Raw genomic sequence first — 19,182 nt, forward strand, 5'->3', positions numbered from 1 at the left:
CACACTGATTTAGACCAGATGGGGAGAAATTTCACTCCAATTAGTGTCGAGCAGAAAACATTACCAGACCTTCGATACCAAGAGGAGTGAGTCAGTGATACTGGGGGATGTGTCGTTTTTTAAATTCACGCCCAGGAATGACAATTGGCACAAGGGTACAGCCCCTCGGGCCCCCACTCCGAGATAGGGAGGGCAGAGGATTTAGTTTAGTCTGCATTTCCAAGTGCATTGACCTTATTCGCTACTCCCAGACTTACACACGGAGTGGAATGCAGCTAACAATCCGACTGCACGCGTCTGTTGATTTTGCAATACGGTTTCAGTTAAAATAAAAATGCACATATGCATATTCGGGTGGAAATGGCGTACAAAACCAAAGCATGGAGGCTGGGGGGTGGGGTGGGGCGGGATGGAGCCAGTGCAAACATTCCTGCACATTTTTATAAGGTCTGAGTAGGGTTTACCAGTCCTGGCTTCCAGACAAGCACCCTTAGTTTGCAAATAGATGTCCGTCACATGCACCCTTTGTAAATGGGGCAGGGAGACTTCTTCTGCCTGAGGGATGCATGCCCTTCTCAGGGACAAATGCCAGTGGTGGGTGGAGCGAGAGGCAAAAGCGAACTGAGCGATGGATGCAAATTTTACCTTTGCACAGTAGCTTAATTTCTACACATGAATGCACATCCCTCTCTATCCTCCAGCCAGACTGTTATGCACTGAGTTGAATAGGATCCAAAATGCAGCAGTCTGATTGGTCCTAGAACAATAGGATTCAGAATGTAGCAGTCTTATTGGTCCTAGATCAATAGGGTCCAGAATGCAGCAGTCTGATTGGTCCACAGGAGCCACCCAATCCAGCTCCAGGTGGAAGTGAATCCGCAACCTGATTGGCCTACAGGAGAATCCCGGAATTAGCCAATCACATGAGGCCCATTGTGTAAATAATGTATACAAAGCAGACATTCTGGGGGAACTTGCCACCCCTGAAACAGCAGGAGGGGAGAGTGTTGTCCCACTCAAGTGCTGCTTGTGGACTTCTTGCAGGAATCTAGTTGGCCACTGTGAGAGCAGAATGCTGGACTAGATGGGTCACTGGCCCAAACCCAAAGACGTTGCAAACTGTCACTGGGGCAGAGGGCTACCTTTCCAATACAATGGAACCTCGGAAGCCGAACGCCTCTGAACTTGAACGTTTCGGCTCACAAACAATCAAAAACTGGAAGTGATTGTTCCGGTTTTTGAACGATTTTCAGAAGCCGAATGTCCGCGTGGTTTCCAATTGGCTGCAGGACACTCCTGCAGCCAATCGGAAGCCCCGCCTCGATTTTTGAACTGTTCCGGGAGTCGAACTGAAATATACTAGGAGTCCTGTAGCGATTTCATGCTCTTTATTGCAGCTTGTAAAAGAGTGATTTAATTGCCCCTCAAACCTCAGGCTTTTATATACATTATTTACACAATGAGTCCCATCTGATTGGCTGATTCTGCTTCCCTCCTGGAGTCTGATTGGTCTTTTCCTGCAGGCCAATCAGTTGTTGCATTCTATGATTCTACCAGCCTAATAGGCTGATTAACTTCCTCCTGGAGCCTGATTGGTCTTTTCCTGCAAGCCAATCAGTTGTTGCATTCTAGTATCCTACTTGCCTATTGTTCTAGGATCCGAGCTTTGTACATAACACAAATGGACTCCGGGAAAGGATTAAATTTGAAAACCAAGGTACAACTGTACTCAAAACCAGTTGAGTCATTGGCAGCTGTCCTCTTGTTTACTGCTGCCTTCAAGCGTGTTTACCTGGATACTGATGTGTTTGCTGCATGTTGACCGGGTTCCTTCTTTGGTCTTTATAATCTGGCGGGGGCCTCGTTGAATGCCGGTTCAGCTGATCTTGCGGAGTCATTTTCTCCTACAGGATTAGAAAGAAAAGAGAAGGTGAACCCATTCTCTTGGTTAGCCAAAAGGCGAGCGATCTGAACGTGAACGCAGCTCGAACGGCTTTTGTATTCGGGGGAGACTCCTGCGATGCCGGTTTCAAGGCCATGGCGCAGAAGGAAGCATGGGGAGGTTTTGCAGATGTTTCTGACGTGCAGATTCTGCCGCCTTCCCATATGACATCAGGCGGGGTGTCAGGGAACTGGTTGGGTCAGCAAAGAGAGGATCAGGGTTGTGTATAGTGAAGCTTTAAAACAGGAGCGTGCCATGACAGAACAGCTGAGAGAAGAGGATTCTGCTGAATCTTGGGCGCCAGAGACGGAAGGAGCTGCGGCCCAGCAGGAATATAAATTTTTGGATTTGACAAATGAACTTGGAAAAGACCAGACTTGGAAAGATAAAATTTGGTTTGGTTTGGAAATGGGGGGTCGGATAGACCCCCCTATACAGGGAGATTTGGACTTTTCGAGTCTGGAAAGGGGCCGTCAGATGTCTGGAGCAGTGGGGGCTCTCAACTTTGAAGGGAATCTGGAACATGTTTTTAAATACTACATCGAGTCTAGTCTGGACTATGGAAAAGGGACTGTTTTGTTGAAAAGGGTCAAAAATATTACCAAGCTGGAGTTCCCACGAATAAAAGGAAAATATGAAGAAGAGCTGTGGAAGGGACATGGAAGAGACTTGAGGGCCTCGGATATAAGATTGCCAGGTTAATGTGCTAGATTAATAGGACAAAAAGGACTGACAAAACCCGGGACCAGGAGGAAGGGACACTGGATGAAGATTGGATTGCTTAATTTTCTATTTTTTATCATTAGGACTGTTTTACAAAATTGATGAATGTTAGGAAAATGTTGAAATGAAATTATTTGGCTCTTATAAAAATGTTTAAAGAATTAGGTAAGAATGCTATGGTTAGGAGAAGTTGGTAAAAATTAAGATTTAAGTTCTAAACTTTTCTATATATAAGATAAGATGAAAATAGATTAAGGTAATGTGAGGACAGAATATTATGAATTATGGAAAGGATTTGCTGTGATTATTATAAATCAGGATACAGGAAAAGGGAGGAGGAGGAGGTCAAGGAAAGAAGGTATTGAAAGTGGAGAATTGAAGAATGATGGTTTTACTTTTTCTTTTTTTTTGGTCTTGTTTCTATCTTTTGTGTAATTTTAAAAAATTTCTCAATAAATATCATTTAAAATAAATAAATAAATAAATAAATAAATAAATAAATAAATAAAGTTTGATTGTGCTTTTTATATTTTGCTGGAAGCCACCCAGAGTGGCTGGGGCACCCCAGTCAGATGGGAGGCATTTAACTACTACTAATAAGAATAATGGGACGTGGGTGGTGCTGTGGGTTAAACCACAGAGCCTAGGGCTTGCCGATCAGAAGGTCAGCGGTTCGAATCCCCGTGACAGGGTGAGCTCCCGTTGCTCGGTCCCTGCTGCTGCCAACCTAGCAGTTCGAAAGCACGTCAAAGTGCAAGTAGATAAATAGGTACCGCTCCAGCGGGAAGGTAAGTGGCGTTTCCGTGTGCTGCTCTGGTTCGCCAGAAGTGGCTTAGTCACGCCGGCTCCCTCGGCCAATAAAGTGAGATGAGCATCGAAACGCCAGAGTTGGCCACAACTGGACCTAATGGTCAGGGGTCCCTTTACCTTTACTACTACTACTACTACTACTACTAATAATAATAATAACAATAACAACTACTACTTCTACTACTGTTGGCTGTATGCTTCAAATCTAGGGAAAATGCTAGAGAATACAAAACTTGAGACAAAACTATATGTGATTCTAAGGGCACAGTTACCAACTACATTAGGTTTTTAAAGTTTTAATTATAAATGTAGTGGGCCTCCCTATTTTCATCAAAACATAGGGAGAGGGGGGGGGAAGGAAATTTTTAACCCTTCCACCCCCAGTCACAATTCTAATGAAAACTGTGCCATTATTAGCCTTAGAAAAACACTCCCCTTGCTGCCAAATCTGGACAGAATAATAAACCTATACCCAGCAATTGTGTTCTAAACACTACACACAATTATTTCAGTAAACTTTGCAACAGGGATCATGGAACTGTAGAGTTGGAAGGGACCCTTAGGGTCATCTAGTCCAACCCTTTGCAATGAAGTAAACTAAAGAATCCATGAGACATGGCCATCCAACCGCTGCTTAAAAACCTCCCACCTCCCAAGGGAGTCCTTTCCACTGTCTAACACGAGGCTCTCCAAATGGTGTTGAGACGCCATCTTCCACCAGCTCCAGTCATCATGCCCAATGACGACAACAACTGGTCCCCTATCCATGCTTTACAACAACCTTACAAGGTAAGTTAAAGGTAAAGGGACCCCTGATCATTAGGTCCAGTCGCAGATGACTCTGGGATTCCGGTGCGCATCTCGCTTTATTGGCCGAGGGAGCCAGCGTACAGCTTCCGGGTCATGTGGCCAGCATGACTAAGCCGCTTCTGGTGAACCAGAGCAGCGCATGGAAATGCCGTTTACCTTCCCGCTGGAGCGGTACCTATTTATCTACTTGCACTTTGATGTGCTTTCGAACTGCTAGGTTGGCAGGAGCAGGGACCGAGCAACGGGAGCTCACCCCGTTGCGGGGATTCGAACCGCCGACCTTCTGATCGGCAAGTCCTAGGCTCTGTGGTTTAACCCACAGCGCCACCCGCGTCCCCTACCTTACAAGGTAGACCAGCCTTATTATCCCCATACTGCCTGCAGATGGGGTACAAAAAAAGAGAGGGTGGCTTCCAGAAAGCCAGCTGGATCTGGGACTTTGGTCTTCTGGCTGCCAAGATCCATGCCTACTTCTGACATACTTGGCAAGGCTTCCCTGCTAACACCCCCCTCCCCCCCAAAAAAAAAGGGAGAGGGGAGAAGCCAGCAGCACGAATTGGCTAAAAACTGGTTTTTCGAATGCCGTAACTCTCCCTCTCTTTCCCTCTCAGCAGATTGTCAAAAGGAGTTCTCTCTTCCTACAGAAGGAAGGGATTTTCGGCCCAGCTCTGCAGTCTGCAAGAGGTTTCCAGTAAGCAGAGAAAGTGTCGCCTGAAGGTATGCAGGCACTCAGCATGGGTGGTCCCTGTGCGCTGCCAGCATCTGCTGAGGAAGGAAATGGAACTTTGCTGCTGTGCGCCAGCAACTTGGCTGCCCTGTAACCTGCTTTCCTTATGGCTGAACATACAGCCTCCCCAACTGCCCTGTGTCAGGCTGCTAACCTGAACTGAGGAATCACTGCAAGCTTGGAACGTTCGGTGGCAAGAAACAAACAAACACAGGCTCCACATGCAAAAGGTGTGGCAGGTTTAATTCCTTTGCATCCCCAATTCAAAGGACCTCCAGGCAACTCCACAAGGAGCCAGGAACCAAAGGAGCAGAAAAGACTTTCTATGTACGCAGCGACAGGCTCACGGATGCTACTAGCCCAAAGATGGAAAGAAGACACAGTCCCTACCAGGGAAGAACGGCAAACTAAGCTGTTGGATTATGCCGAAATGGCAAAACTGACCGAAAAGCTCAGGAACCAAGAAGACCAAAACTTCAATAAAGAATGGGAAAAGTTCATAATTTACTTGAGAGACTACAGTAAGCAGATGAAAAGATTAGCAGGGTTGCAATAACACTTGTAATGTAGATGATATTAAGGATAAACTGGAGAGATATGAAATTTGGACGATGAAATAATATGCAGTTGAAAAGGTTTATAATAGGACCCGTGGAGGGGAATGTGGGAAGTCGAGAAATCTCCAAATATGGGTATGTATTTTGTGTTGTTGTAACTCTATACTTGTAAAATCAAATGAAAATTATTTGAAAAATAAGAATAAAAATACAAGACACCGGGAAGTGTCGAGAGGACAAGGCGGAGGTCTGACTCAGAGTATGACAGCTTTGCATTGCGCATGAAGTTTAACCTAGACAGCACACCCCAATACCCACACTCACTGGCTGTGGTTTTGCACTACTCTAAATCCATGGGAGGGTCTGTTGTGGGAATTGTTCCCATGTGAAATTGGTTCAGGGAATCTATTTGCACTTTAACAGTCTGGATTGGGACCCTAGCATAGGGCATGGGGGTGGGCCTTCAACCCTCTGCCACCCACTGTGTTCCTGATCAAGAAATGGCACTCCACGCTTGCAATCTGTGTTGGGTGGGAAAAGCTCCCATTGGGAAAAAAACACTCCCATGGAAAACAAAATCTCCCATTTGCTCCTGTGGGAGCTTCCCTCACCCTCCAAATACAAGCGGAGCAGGTGAAATGGGCAGACTTAAGAATGACCCAGTAGCTGTTTTCGCAATACCACCTTCTGAATTCTACATGACACCGATTTACATAGAAAATAAAACAGGGAATCTGAAAATTTACTGCTTCAGTTAGTATCTTTTGTTGCTGCTGCTGCTGCTGCTGGTGTTGCAGAAGGAGTTGTTGCTTCAGCTGCTGATTCAGCAGAGCTTGCTGAGGTGAGTTCATGTAGCTGCTCGCGGCATTTGGATTCGTGCAAGCGTTTGACGTTGGATTGGGGCCTGTGCTTTGGCTCAGCACGGAGTGTTGATCCTGCAGAAGAAAGAAGAAGAAGAAAAGAGGAAGATAAAGGTTCGCAAAGATGCGCATGGGCAAAAATGGAAAACCAGGGCTTCCTCAGGCTTTTGGAGGCTGATTAAAAGATGGGGCCTTCTTCGTTCAGCTGCAGCAGAAACTCGGATGAGGGAATTAAGAGAAGCACAGGGAAAATTACAGGACTACTCCTGTGGTTGCAGCAGAAAACCTTGGGTTTCTAACAGGAGCTTACAGGAGCTCAAAGGAGAGTCGCCATAGCTGTTTGTAGAAATAAGTGTGATTATATAGCAATGGCTACATCAACAGAAACCATCCACACAGTTACTGCAGCATGACCACTTCTGAAACTTTCTTCTCTGTGGGGTGGAGAACTTCTCTGTCTATTTGCTATCCTTTCGCTCTCTCATTACAGTGGTACCTCGGGTTACATATGCTTCAGGTTACATACGTTTCAGGTTACAGACTCCGCTAACCCAGAAATAGTACCTCGGGTTAAGAACTTTGCTTCAGGATGAGAACAGAAATCGTGCGGCAGAAGCGGGAGGCCCCATTAGCTAAAGTGGTACCTCAGGTTAAGAACAGTTTCAGGTTAAGAACGGACCTCCAGAACGAATTAAGTACTTAACCCGAGGTACCACTGTATTTGTCTCAAGCCATTTCCCAGTATTCCTCCCAGCTCTGCCGACACCCTATTACACTCTAGCATGGCCTACAGACAGAGCTCAATGCAGGGTTGTGCTTGATGGTCACCGCCAAGGATCTGAAATTAGGGTGCAATGTGTATCTGTGCCCAGAGACTGTAACACATCCCAAAAGTACTAGAATTATAGAGTCAGAAGGGATTGTGTAAATCATCTGGTCTAGCCTCCTGATCAATGCAGGATCTACTATGCAAGATGCAACTTTGGCTTCCCCAACAGATAATCCCAGTGCTTCGCTAGGCAACCTGTACCATTGCTTGTTGTTTGTGTTAATTAATTAATTTACAAGTTTTATTCAGCGTTGATCAGAACACAGAAAAACATGACTGCTTGCGTCAGTGTCTCCGACACAGAGAGAGAAACGAAAGCAACAGAAAACATAAACATCCTGTGAACAGGAAATACGCAGACTCTGTGACTCACAGCCTGCTCCCTTTTAAGGTGGAACGGAAATATCCTAACACCCATCACCCTAAGATCCCAGGGCAGGTAGCAACAATTTAAAAAACAACATTATAAGCCATTTAAAAATCACAAAAAATTAAACCACAAAAATATATTCTTTCTCTCTCTCAATTTTTTCCCCCTAACTCTGTCACACTCTACTGTGACCAAGAAACAGAACCATGGACAGGGCTAGGCTGTTAACAAGGCAGCTCACTCTAGTTAAGGAACCTTTAGTTCTCAATGGCTTCCATTCAATTCAATGGGGCAAACTAAGGGCTCATCCACACTTCCTCAGGTCCTGCTGATCCCCCCTGGAGAAAACTGCTCTTTTGCACTCAGCCGGAACAAATGGCAATTCAGGGTTTATCCAGATTGACATTTGCTCCAATTTAGCACTAAAGAGTGGGTTTTCCATGGGAAAGGAGCACGGCGGGGGGAAACCGACCGACCTGTGCTTTATTGTCATGGGACAAGCAGAAGTGGGGATGAGCCCTAAATGTCTCACAGTTGGGGAAACTGATGGAACGGGACAAAACTGACCTCCTGGTTCAAGCAGTGACCAGCAGTGGGCTCCTTTTGTCTCCATCTAATGGTGCCCCTGAATCAGATTTGAAAAGTCCATTTTCAAAGAGGAACCAGTACAGATGGGTACACAGCAGGGGTGAGAGCAATTGTTTAAACAGACGTTTTATAAAGTGGGTGACTGATTAATCTTAGGTTGCAAGCTATTTTAAGGTTGCTGTTTGCTAAGGTCCTGTGCAAACTACCATCCTCCTTAAAGTATTTTGAAAGGAAAATTATGGCTAAACAGATTGGCTTTGCATTCCATTTCCAAGCTACGCTCTTCCTTTAATATTGTTGTCTTTTTATATCCTGTAATGGGATTCATCTGGTTTCACTTTGCACAGACAGTGCAGATGTCCCCCACTCACTGCTATGAAGTTTATGGCAAAACTAAGGAATAAAAATTATTTCATTTCTCCAGAAACTACCGCACTTTGCTTTTTTTCATATAAGCTGGGCAGCACACACACACGTCTCTGACCCTGCGACTCTGCATGGCTCAGATGCTCAGCTCATAACCACCAGAAGCCATATATTCAGTGTTGTGGGTCTGACTTGGTGGAGCTCCCTCCCGGCTAAGACTGAACCAGCCCCCAACTCCCTGCTGAATTTTAGGTGTTTGACGAAGAACTTTCTATTCCAGTAGGCATTCAAGGTCCTTTTCTCTCTTTATGATAATTGATTTTATCTGTTGCATATGCTTTTTTGCAAAAATTTTTATGTACACCGCTTAGAAACCTTGGTGATTAAGACTATATCGAAGCCTGTGAAATAGATGGAGGATAGATAATCGGGACCCCAGAGAGAGAGTTGCGTCTTTCCTTAAGCTCCAGATTTGCTCTTGCGATCATGTAGCAACGGCAAAGCAGCCCTTCATCACCAGCCTTGTCAAGCCTTGAAAGGCGGACAAAGGTTGGCCGGGATGAATCATGAAGTGGTGTCTTGTTCGCTTCTGCACGTGCTCAGTGCAGCCTCCTGCCGGGGCAGTCTGACATATTTCCTGTCTGGGCTACAGGGTGCCCATGCGCGATCAAACAGGGCTGCATTTATTTTATTTTATTTTATTTTATAAAATGTCCACGACGACACACACTTCTGAATTCCCGTGGGTCAACATTTCATCACTTTCTCTGGGTAAAAGTGTCTGAAAGCAAGAATCATAGGAATACAGGAAGTTGCCTTGTATCAAGTCAGATGACTGATCCATCCACCTCAATATTTCCTACGCTGACTGGCAGCAGAGCCAGGGGGGTCTCTCTTAGCCCTACTTGGAAGTGCCAGAGATTGAACTTGGGAGTTTCTGTATGCAATGCAGAGGCTCTGCCAGTGAGCTACTAGTAAAGGTAAAGGGACCCCTGACCATTAGGTCCAGTCATGGCCGACTCTGGGGTTGCGGCGCTCATCTTGCTTTATTGGCCGAGGGAGCCAGCGTACAGCTTCCGGGTCATGTGGCCAGCATGACTAAGCCACTTCTGGTGAACCAGAGCAGCGCACAGAAACACCGTTTACCTTCCTGCTAGAGTGGTACCTATTTATCTACTTGCACTTTGACGTGCTTTCTAACTGCTAGGTTGGCAGGAGCTGGGACCGAGCAAGAGGAGCTCACCCCGTCGCGGGGATTCGAACCGCCGACCTTCTGATCGGCAAGTCCTAGGCTCTGTGGTTTAACCCACAGCGCCACCCGCGTCCCTCCTAGTGAGCTACTACCTGCCCCTAAATCTTAAAAGACAAAACATGTGCTTTGCTTAGTGTCTTCTTCAATACGCAGGCTTATAACTGGTGATGATCTGTTTTACTTTCTTAACAAACTGGGGTGCAGCAAGGAAGAAGGGTTTTAACTACTTTGCCACCAAAAATCCCCCATCCCTGACGCTATTACTTTTTGAAAGACAGCAGGTGGAAATGGTGGCATCAGAGAGCAATTTCTGATTGGAAAATTAATATCTCCGTCCTCATTTAACCACAGTGAGGTTGTGGGGTACAGGGCTGACTTTGAGATATAGCACTACAGTGGAACCTCAGTTCCCGGATGCCTCCGTTGTCGTACATTTCAGTTCTCGAATGCCAAAAACCCAGAAGTAAATTGTTATGTACTGAGTTGAATAGGATCCAAAATGCAGCAGTCTGATTGGTCCTAGAACAATAGGATTCAGAATGCAGCAGTCTGATTGGTCTTAGAACAATAGGATTCAGAATGCAGCAGTCTGATTGGTCCACAGGAGCCACCCAATCCAGCTCCAGGTGGAAGTGAATCCGCAACCTGATTGGCCTACAGGAGAATCCCGGAATTAGCCCATCATGTGGGGCCCATTGTGTAAATAATGTATATAAAGCAGACGTTCTGGGGGAACTTCCATTCCTCCTCACCACTATGAGCAAGAAATCCACTCTCGACTCCAAGTATATTTCACAAATGCTTCCTTTTTCGAATGTTTTTCAGAAGCCGAATGTGCTACGCAGCTTCTGCTGAGGGCAAGAAGCTCTTGCAATCAATGGGAAGCCACAACTTGGTTTTTGAACGGGCTTCCGGAACAGATTTCGTTCGAGAACTGAGGTACCACTGTATATATCTTTATAAACACATACTTACATTCTAGGGGCTAATTCCCCCCCAAACTTTGCTTGCCAACCCCTCTCCAACCTCCACCACCCCCTCCCACCAAAGCCCCCTACCCTTAGTCCTTTGCCCAAGCCTTTTCCCTCCCAAACCTTTCCCTTTTCTCACCAAACCTCTGCAGCTCACCTGTGCCACTCCTTGCTCAACCTGTTACACCCCTGCAAGCCCAGATACCTCACTGACTCTGGCCACCTGTGCTACTGCACCACACCCCTTGCTCCACCTGTCAGGCCACTGCAAACCCAGCTTGCTCGCTGCCGCCACCTGCACTGCCACACTGCTCCCCTGCTCAGCTCCCACCCACTGCCACAATCTCAGCTCCCTTGCTATTCCTCTTGCTCGCCCATGCCATACCCCTGCTACGATTCTACGGGTCTATTGGTCACAGGGTTGTGGCCAATGTCAGTCTTACTCACCACAGGCCCCAAGAAAAGCAATGGACTCAAATAACAGATCCTTTCCCTTATACATTGAGTATAACACAGTCGGCTGGGACCCACATGATATTTGCGTTTGCTGGTGACGCACAATTTAACCACAAGGTATATAATGGAAACTCATTTGTGACGCGGGTGGCGCTGTGGGTTACACCACAGAGCCTAGGACATGCCGATCAGAAGGTCAGCGGTTCGAATCCCCATGACAGGGTGAGCTCCCGTTGCTCGGTCCCTGCTCCTGCCAACCTAGCAGTTTGAAAGCACGTCAAAGCGCAAGTAGATAAATAGGTACCGGTCAAGGGGGAAGGTAAACGGCGTTTCCGTGCGCTGCTCTGGTTCGCCAGAAGCAGCTTGGTCATGCTGGCCACATGACCCGGAAGCTGTACGCCGGCTCCCTTGGCCAATAAAGCGAGATGAGCGCCGCAACCCCAGAGTCGGCCATGACTGGACCTAATGGTCAGGGGTCCCTTTACCTTTACCTTACCAAGACAGGATTCTAAGCAGAAAAAAAGAAAGTCTATAGATGGCAGGATTTAAATAAACATTCACATCATTAGTACAGTGGTACCTTGGGTTACATACGCTTCAGGTTACATAAGCTTCCAGTTACAGACTCCGCTAACCCAGAAATAGTACCTTGGGTTAAGAACTTTGCTTCAGGATGAGAACAGAAATCGTGCTCTGGCGGCACAGCAGCAGCAGGAGGCCCCATTAGCTAAAGTGGTGCTTCAGGTTAAGAACAGTTTCAGGTTAAGTACGGATCTCTGGAACGAATTAAGTACTTAACCCGAGGTACCACTGTATTAGAAAATGTGTCGAAGATAGGGAAATAATATGGTGTACTTATTTTCATTTTTATGTTTATAGTTCAGATGTTATTGTGTAAGTATACTATTAATATTTTTTCTTTTATTAGGTATCAAGGTGGGTGAAAGCAGAAACAAACCGGAAGCGGAAGTTGGGGGAAGCCTAGGAGGGGAGGGAGGAAGGAACGAACAGAAAATGTTACGGATATGAGATGTATGTAACGAATGAAAAAGAAAACTGAATAAAAATTTAATTAAAAAAACAAAAACAAACAAACAAGGATGGAATTCAATGAGGCAAGCATTAAAACACAAACATCCCTAATTAAAATATGACATAGGAAGAACCCCACTGAAACTGTGCGGTAATTAAAGCAAAAACTCAGGACGAGAGTTTGACTGACCTAAATGTCATTTTAGGTCAGATCTGGGGGCTGAGAAACCTCAGACAACGTTCCCAAAAGGTTCCTTGTCTGAGGTTTGGGAAGGCCTCCAAGAGGCACAGATCCAACTGTGATCCCCACAAAGTCACCGCTCTGACTTGGCAGGAGCTTCCTTGCGGAGGCTGCCAGAGCGTGCCTGTGTTGTCTGTTGCGGCCCCTTGCAAATTGAGGTGTGTTCCTCCCACCAACTCAGGAGAAGGAAAGACCCACTGTGCTGGGAAGTGGGGTGGAGGAGAGCCCAGCTTTCTGGGTATCCCTCTCCGTGGGAAGTCAATGTCCCAATTCCACCTTCCTAGAGATTTTTGTTTTGTTTTGCAAGATGCCTTTTCTTCATCTACCTCAAATGTTTTAAAGCTGCCCCTCACCAGAGAGTGATATCAGGGCAGGGTACCCTAAGATCGAGGGACGCGGGTGGCGCTGTGGTCTAAACCAGAGACTAGGGCTTGCTGATCAGAAGGTCGGCGGTTCGAATCCCCATGACAGGGTGAGCTCCCGTTGCTCGGTCCCTGCTCCTGCCAACCTAGCAGTTTGAAAGCACGTCAAAGTGCAAGTAGATAAATAGGTACCGCTCCGGTGAGAAGGTAAATGGCGTTTCTGTGTGCTGCTCTGGTTCACCAGAAGCGGCATAGTCATGCTGGCCACGACCCGGAAGCTGTACTCCGGCTCCTCAGCCAGTAAAACGAGATGAGCGCCGCAACCCCAGAGTCGTCTGCGACTGGACCTAATGGTCAGGGGTCCCTTTACCTTTACCATAAAAAGGTAAAGGTACCCCTGCCCGTACGGGCCAGTCTTGACAGACTCTAGGGTTGTGCGCTCATCTCACTCTAGAGGCCAGGAGCCAGTGCTGTCCGTAGACACTTCCGGGTCACGTGGCCAGCGTGACGAAGCTGCTCTGGCGAACCGGCACCAGAGCAGCACACGGAAACACCGTTTACCTTCCCGCTATAAAGCGGTACCTATTTATCTACTTGCACTTAAGGGTGCTTTCGAACTGCTAGGTGGGCAGGAGCTGGGACCGAACGACGGGAGCTCACCCCGCCCCGGGGATTCGAACCGCCGACCATGCGATCGGCAAATCCTAGGCGCTGAGGTTTTACCCACAGCGCCACCCGCGTCCCTGGGTTACCTTTACCATAAGATCAGTTAAAACCAAGGAGTCTCATGGGAATATAGAAAGCTGAGTCGGAACACTGGTTCTTTGCTGAGCCAGACCAAAGGTCCTTCTTGTTCCACAGTTTGCACCAGCAATGGAGAATCACAAGCCCAGGAGCCAAAAGAAACCCTCCAAGTATTTTGATCTGGACCTTGCTACCTCTCAGGCCACAACTTTTCCCAGCCTTGCTTCTAAATCTCTGAGAGTATATTTGCCTGGCTGGAAAGTATCCTTCATAATGATTCTAATATCCCAAGGGCTGTCCCACAGAGGATGGAGCTAGCTTGTTTTCTCCTGCTCTGGAGGCTAGGACTTGAACCAATGGCTTCAACTTCAAGTTACAGGAAAGGAGATTCCGACTAAACACCAGGAAGCACTTTCTGATGATAAGAGCAGTTCGACAGAGCTTCCCTCGCGAGGTTGTGAACTCTCCTTCCTTGGAGGTTTTAAAGCAGAGGCTGGATGGCCATCTGTCTTGGATGCTTTAGCTGGGATACCTGCATTGCAAGAGGGTTGGACTAGATGACCCCTGGGTACCTTCCACACTTTGCTATTCTATGGTTCTCACTTGCCTGGGTGGAGGACAGGAAGGGCCATGCTTGGTTTGTTTTCAGTTGTTAGTTGGTTCATGTCGCTAATATTGTTTTGTGGATTATGAGTGCTGTAGTGCTTTGTGAACCTTATAACATGACTTTTGTTGTGGTTGTGCTGCTAAGCTTATTTTTTTAGTTGTTTTGTTAATAGTGTTTTATAGAAGGGGGCTGTTTTGCTGATGACTTGTAATTACTACCAATGGATGGTTGATTATTCTATGTGATTCATGTTGCAACTGTGGTGTTCTTATTACTGTTATTGCATGTGAGCAGCTTTGTGATTTGTGTCAGTGAAAAGCAGCACGGAAATATAATTTTAAAAAACGTAATGAAATGATACGTGTGTGTGTGTGTGTGTGTGTGTGTGTAGGTGAACAAGAAAGGAGCGGAGAGAGAAAGAAAATATTCTGACACTGTCATGTTCTTAAGAGATTAAAGTAATCTTTTATATGGCACGGAGGAACTGAGATAGAGAAGGAAAGATTACTCGAGCCATGAGTAATGTGTGTTAGCATGACTCAGTTGTTTCATTTACGCTGCCTCTTTGCCATAATCATGCACAATTTCTTCCAGGGAAGGGAGAAAATGTGGCTGAAAGGAATTGTCTTTTAAAAAGCAGGGAGGAGGTGGAGGAGAAAGCAGGAGGTAAAATTATCTTTCCCACCTTACAGTAAATAAAAAGATATTTGAGGCCTGATATAATACATGCCTGACTGGTGATTGTCCTCTTTTGCAGAGTTTGGAAATTAACAACAGAAAAAGTTGCTCGCTTCCCTCTCTCTTTTCAGTCACCCCAACCACAGGTATGCATGCCAGCGTTTCATTACACATTCTTCTCGTGCTCAAGGCCTGACAGTGAGATCATAGCTACATTTTGTCCTGCTGAGGCCATCCTCAGTTCGTTCCAGCAATCCAAAAAGAGGGGTGGGTGGGAGGGAGAAAAAAAAGACAACATGGGGCAGCAGTTATTCTTAGGAACTGTGTAACTGTCGGGCACCCAGAGGTTTTACATTGTGCCATCTTTCTCCTTGCATTCAGTGGGAGAGAGTACAGTGGCAGTACCTCGGTTTAAGAACAGCCCTGTTTACGAACCATTCGGTTTACGAACTCCGCAAAACCGGAAGTAGTGTCCCGGTTTGCGAACTTTACCTCGGTCTAAGAATGGAAGCCGAACGGTGGAAGGGCACCGGCGGCAGGAGGCCTCATTCGGGAAAGCACACCTCGGTTTAAGAATGGTTTTGGTTTAAGAACGGACTTCCGGAACGGATTAAGTTCATAAACCGAGGTACCACTGTTCATGCTTTCAAATGCAGAAGATACCAGGTACAACACTTGAGCTTTCCACGTAGGACGCTGGGTTTGAATCGTCAGTGTAGGAGCCCAGGGGTAGGTAATCTCAGGGTCAGGGTCAGGGCCAGCCCTACGATGAGGCAGAGTGAGGCAGCTGCCTCAGGCGGCAGTTGCTGAGGAGCGGGGACTGGCCAGAGCTATGAGAGCCCTGTACCACCTGCAACAGCCTGCTGCCCTCAAGTGCAGTGGAAGACATTGTCCTTTCACTAGTATTGGAGTAAGGTTCAACTACCAGTCCAATTGGCTTCCGTGTGTGTCTTGGGGAAGGGCGCCATCTTGTCTGTTGCCTCAGGCAACAAAATGCCTTGGGCCGGCCCTAATCAGGGGGCTAGTGTAACCCTCCAGGCTTCTCTGCCTGGATCTTGGGACTCTCCTGCCAAAGAGAGAGCCGGCAGTAAATCACACCGTCCAAAGCTAGAGTTAACTCTTTATTAGCAAAAAACATGATTTTCCCTTGGCTGTGTGTCAGGCCTATCGAGCACAGCAGCTCATCTCCGCTAGGTCTTATAACATGAATCAGTTGCCGAGAACGAGAGTCCCCTTCTCCCCAGGGCTTTCCCCAAGCAATCAGGAGACTGAGTCTACATGCAGACTTCTGCGCTGCTGAACTATATAGCTCAGTCGGTAGAGCATTTGCAGGGGTTGGACTAGATTGACCCTCGTGGTCCCTTCAAACAGGGGCTTGCACTACAAGGTCTTCAATACCCCGATCCACACTACAGTTCTATAGGTAACGTATTTTTTGCCCCATAGGGCGCACCGGCCCATAGGGCGCACCTAGTTTGGGGGGGGGGAATAAATAATTTTTTTAAAATTTCCCCCCCAGGTGTGGGGCTGGGGCGGGGGAAGCCCGAGCTTCCCCTGACCCCAGCCCCCAGAACAGGCTGCTATCCGCAAGCCTAGGGAGCCCGGTGGGAAGTCGCGCCGGTCTCCCCAGGCTTGCGGAGAGCTGCCCGAAGCCCGGGGCGTGCTTCTCAGCGCGCCCTGGGCTTCGGGATGCAGGCAGCTCTCCGGAAGCCTTGGGAGACCGGCGGGAACTCCCGCAGGCTCCCAAGGCTTGCGGATAGCTTCCTGAAGCCTGCATTCGCCCCATAGGACGCACACACATTTCCCCTTCATTTTTGGAGGGGAAAAAGTGCGTCCTATGGGGTGAAAAATACAGTAGTTTAAAACCCATTTATTTCAATGAGTTTAATATGGCTAAGCCTGTATACAACCTGTGCTTTTCAACAACATGCCTGGGATCCCTGGTCGGTTAACAGCTCCCCGACTTGTGCTTTCAGGGCTCTCCCCCGTGCAAAACATGTGTTCTGCGCCACTGAGCTTTGATCCCCTTCCAAGCTTGTACATCAACTCAACAGAAAAGATAGCATCAGCATGCAGCTAGAATCAACAAATGACTCCGGTAGCCTTCAGGTGACAAAGCAATAAGTCCAAAAGATCTCAGCGATGAGTTTAACCTTCTCCCTGCTCACTAATCTCTGTTTCTCCAATTTACGATGCCTAACGTAGTCTAGATATATGGGACCAGAGAAAAAGACCCCTGCTTTAAGGGGATCCTTGCAAGAAGCAACTGAAATCAAATCCCCAAAGCAATCAAAGAAAGATTCCTAATCTCCTGCAACTGAAACTTTTCGCCCTTGAGCTCTCCTTGGCGGTTTCCTCAAAGTATCTCTTGGGTATTGCTGTTGGAATCGTGGTGCTTCTTGACTAGGTGGATCTCGGTTCTGATCCAGCAGGTATCTTCCTATGTCAGGCTACATCTGGAATACTGTGTCCAGGTCTGGTGTGCACGTGTCACATTTTAAGAAGAGCATTGATAAACGATGGGGAAGGGGATTTGCATTCAGAAGGTCCCAAATTTAATCCCTGGCATCCGCAGGTAGGGCCGGAAAACTGCCCTGCCTGAAACCCTGTATTTCCTAGCTGAAAATAGTGGAAAGCACACAGACCCTCCAAGTGTCCCTATTTTCCAGGGATGTCCCTGATTTAGAGAAACTGTCTCAGTTTCTGATCTGATCCTGGAATGTCCCACTTTTCCTTAGGATGTCCCTATTTTCACTGAATAAATGTTGGAGGGTATGGCAGGATGTCCCTGTTTTCATCAGAGAAACATTGGAGGGTATGGCGTTATCTCACCCCTGAGCTGTCTGAACGCAATCCTGTATAGGGAAGTTTTTTTAAAAAAATAATGTTTAATGTTTTATTATGTTTTTTATATATGTTGGAAGCTGCTCAGAGCAGCTGGAGCGACCCAGTAAGATGTGTGGGGTATAAATAGTAAAATTATCATTATGGAATGGGATGTTCCTATTTCTATCGGAGAAATGTTGGAGGGTATGGCTTCCTATGTTCTGCTGCGCAACATTTGGGCTGCCTAAACACGACATATTCAAAGCACATTTCTACACTGGCAAAGAACTCTGGGAACGGTATAGTTCATTAAGGGCCGCTGGGAACTGTAGTTCTGTGAGGAGTGATTCCTTGGGGAATGTGTGCACTTTAAATGCACAGCATCTGCCCAGCTCAAACATTGGCTGTCCAACTTTCAATTCTGTTCCTGATGTTTTCCGAAAACGCCCCTTGCAGCCGGCAGGTGGCGCCTGCCTCCAACATCTCGCAGAGCTCTTATTTTGTGCCAGAGGCAATTAAGACATCTCTTATTATAATTGTTCCGTGTTCATTTTCCTCCTGCCGTCTTGTTTATTTTTCCCCTCCCACTTAATCTATGGGAAAAAAGACTCTCTCTTTCTCTCCCTCCTCTCTCTCTCTCTCTCTCTCTCTCTCTGTGCGCACGGAAACAATAATACGCCGGTTGCCATCCCTCTTCTTCGCTGCCTGCTAACTTTTCTCTCCCTGGGCCTAAGCTGACATCACAGGCACGCAGGTATTCAGGAAGGCCAACCGCAAGTTTAAAAATAGCTGGGAGCTGACTTAACCGTTCGGATCAGGGCACTTCACCTTTTCACTCTATTTGTTGAAGCAAATTACTGAGTTTCCCTGGAAGCGGGTTATGTAACCTAGATCGTCGTGGAAGGAGGAAACACAAAGCAGAATTGGAAGAAGCAGACCCTGCTCCTCAAACACCCACCACGAAAGCAGGCGATGCAGACAGCAAGGAAAGGGGCAGCTTTGAAGAGAGCCACCTTTCTCCGCGCCTGGTTGTACGGAGACTCGCCCTCTCCCCCTTTTTCCTTCAGTCAATGAAGACATGGGTGTGATTGAATGACTTCTAATGTTTAATGACACGTTTGCTCCCGTGCCTTGCAAACTTTACACATGGCTGCACTGATCTCTTCCCAGCCAATCCCAGAGGCCAAATTCTTTTGTGCCGACACAAAGGAAACAGGGAGGAGATGGGGTGTGTGAGCACCATGAGGTCCTTCTTGGGTGGGGTGGAGAAAGCTTCTCAAAGTGGATTATTTTTTTTTATTTTTTAATGGACTTGGGGAGTGAATCCGGTTTGGAATAGATTTTAGCCACTCCAGTCTGGTCTGAAAGAATCTGAATCGGGCTTCTTGGATGCCCCAAGGACCTGATTTTATTTAGTGCTTTTCCCACGCC

General features: G+C 47.0%; 1 protein-coding gene across 1 annotated transcript in view; it reads right to left on the reverse strand.

Annotated features, from left to right (window-relative positions):
* MAML2 (mastermind like transcriptional coactivator 2) overlaps positions 1 to 19,182 on the reverse strand; it is a 153,882-nt gene that overhangs the window by 6,308 nt on the left and 128,392 nt on the right. Inside the window, exons 3-4 of the mRNA XM_081001827.1 lie at positions 6,316 to 6,504; positions 1,793 to 1,904 (exon numbers count right to left, since the gene is read on the reverse strand). Of these exons, the coding sequence (XP_080857953.1) occupies positions 1,793 to 1,904; positions 6,316 to 6,504 (301 nt within the window). The remainder of the gene's footprint in view (positions 1 to 1,792; positions 1,905 to 6,315; positions 6,505 to 19,182) is intronic.

This window comes from Podarcis pityusensis, assembly GCF_964106645.2.
Source record: "Podarcis pityusensis genome assembly, chromosome: 4".
Taxonomy (NCBI): domain Eukaryota; kingdom Metazoa; phylum Chordata; class Lepidosauria; order Squamata; family Lacertidae; genus Podarcis; species Podarcis pityusensis.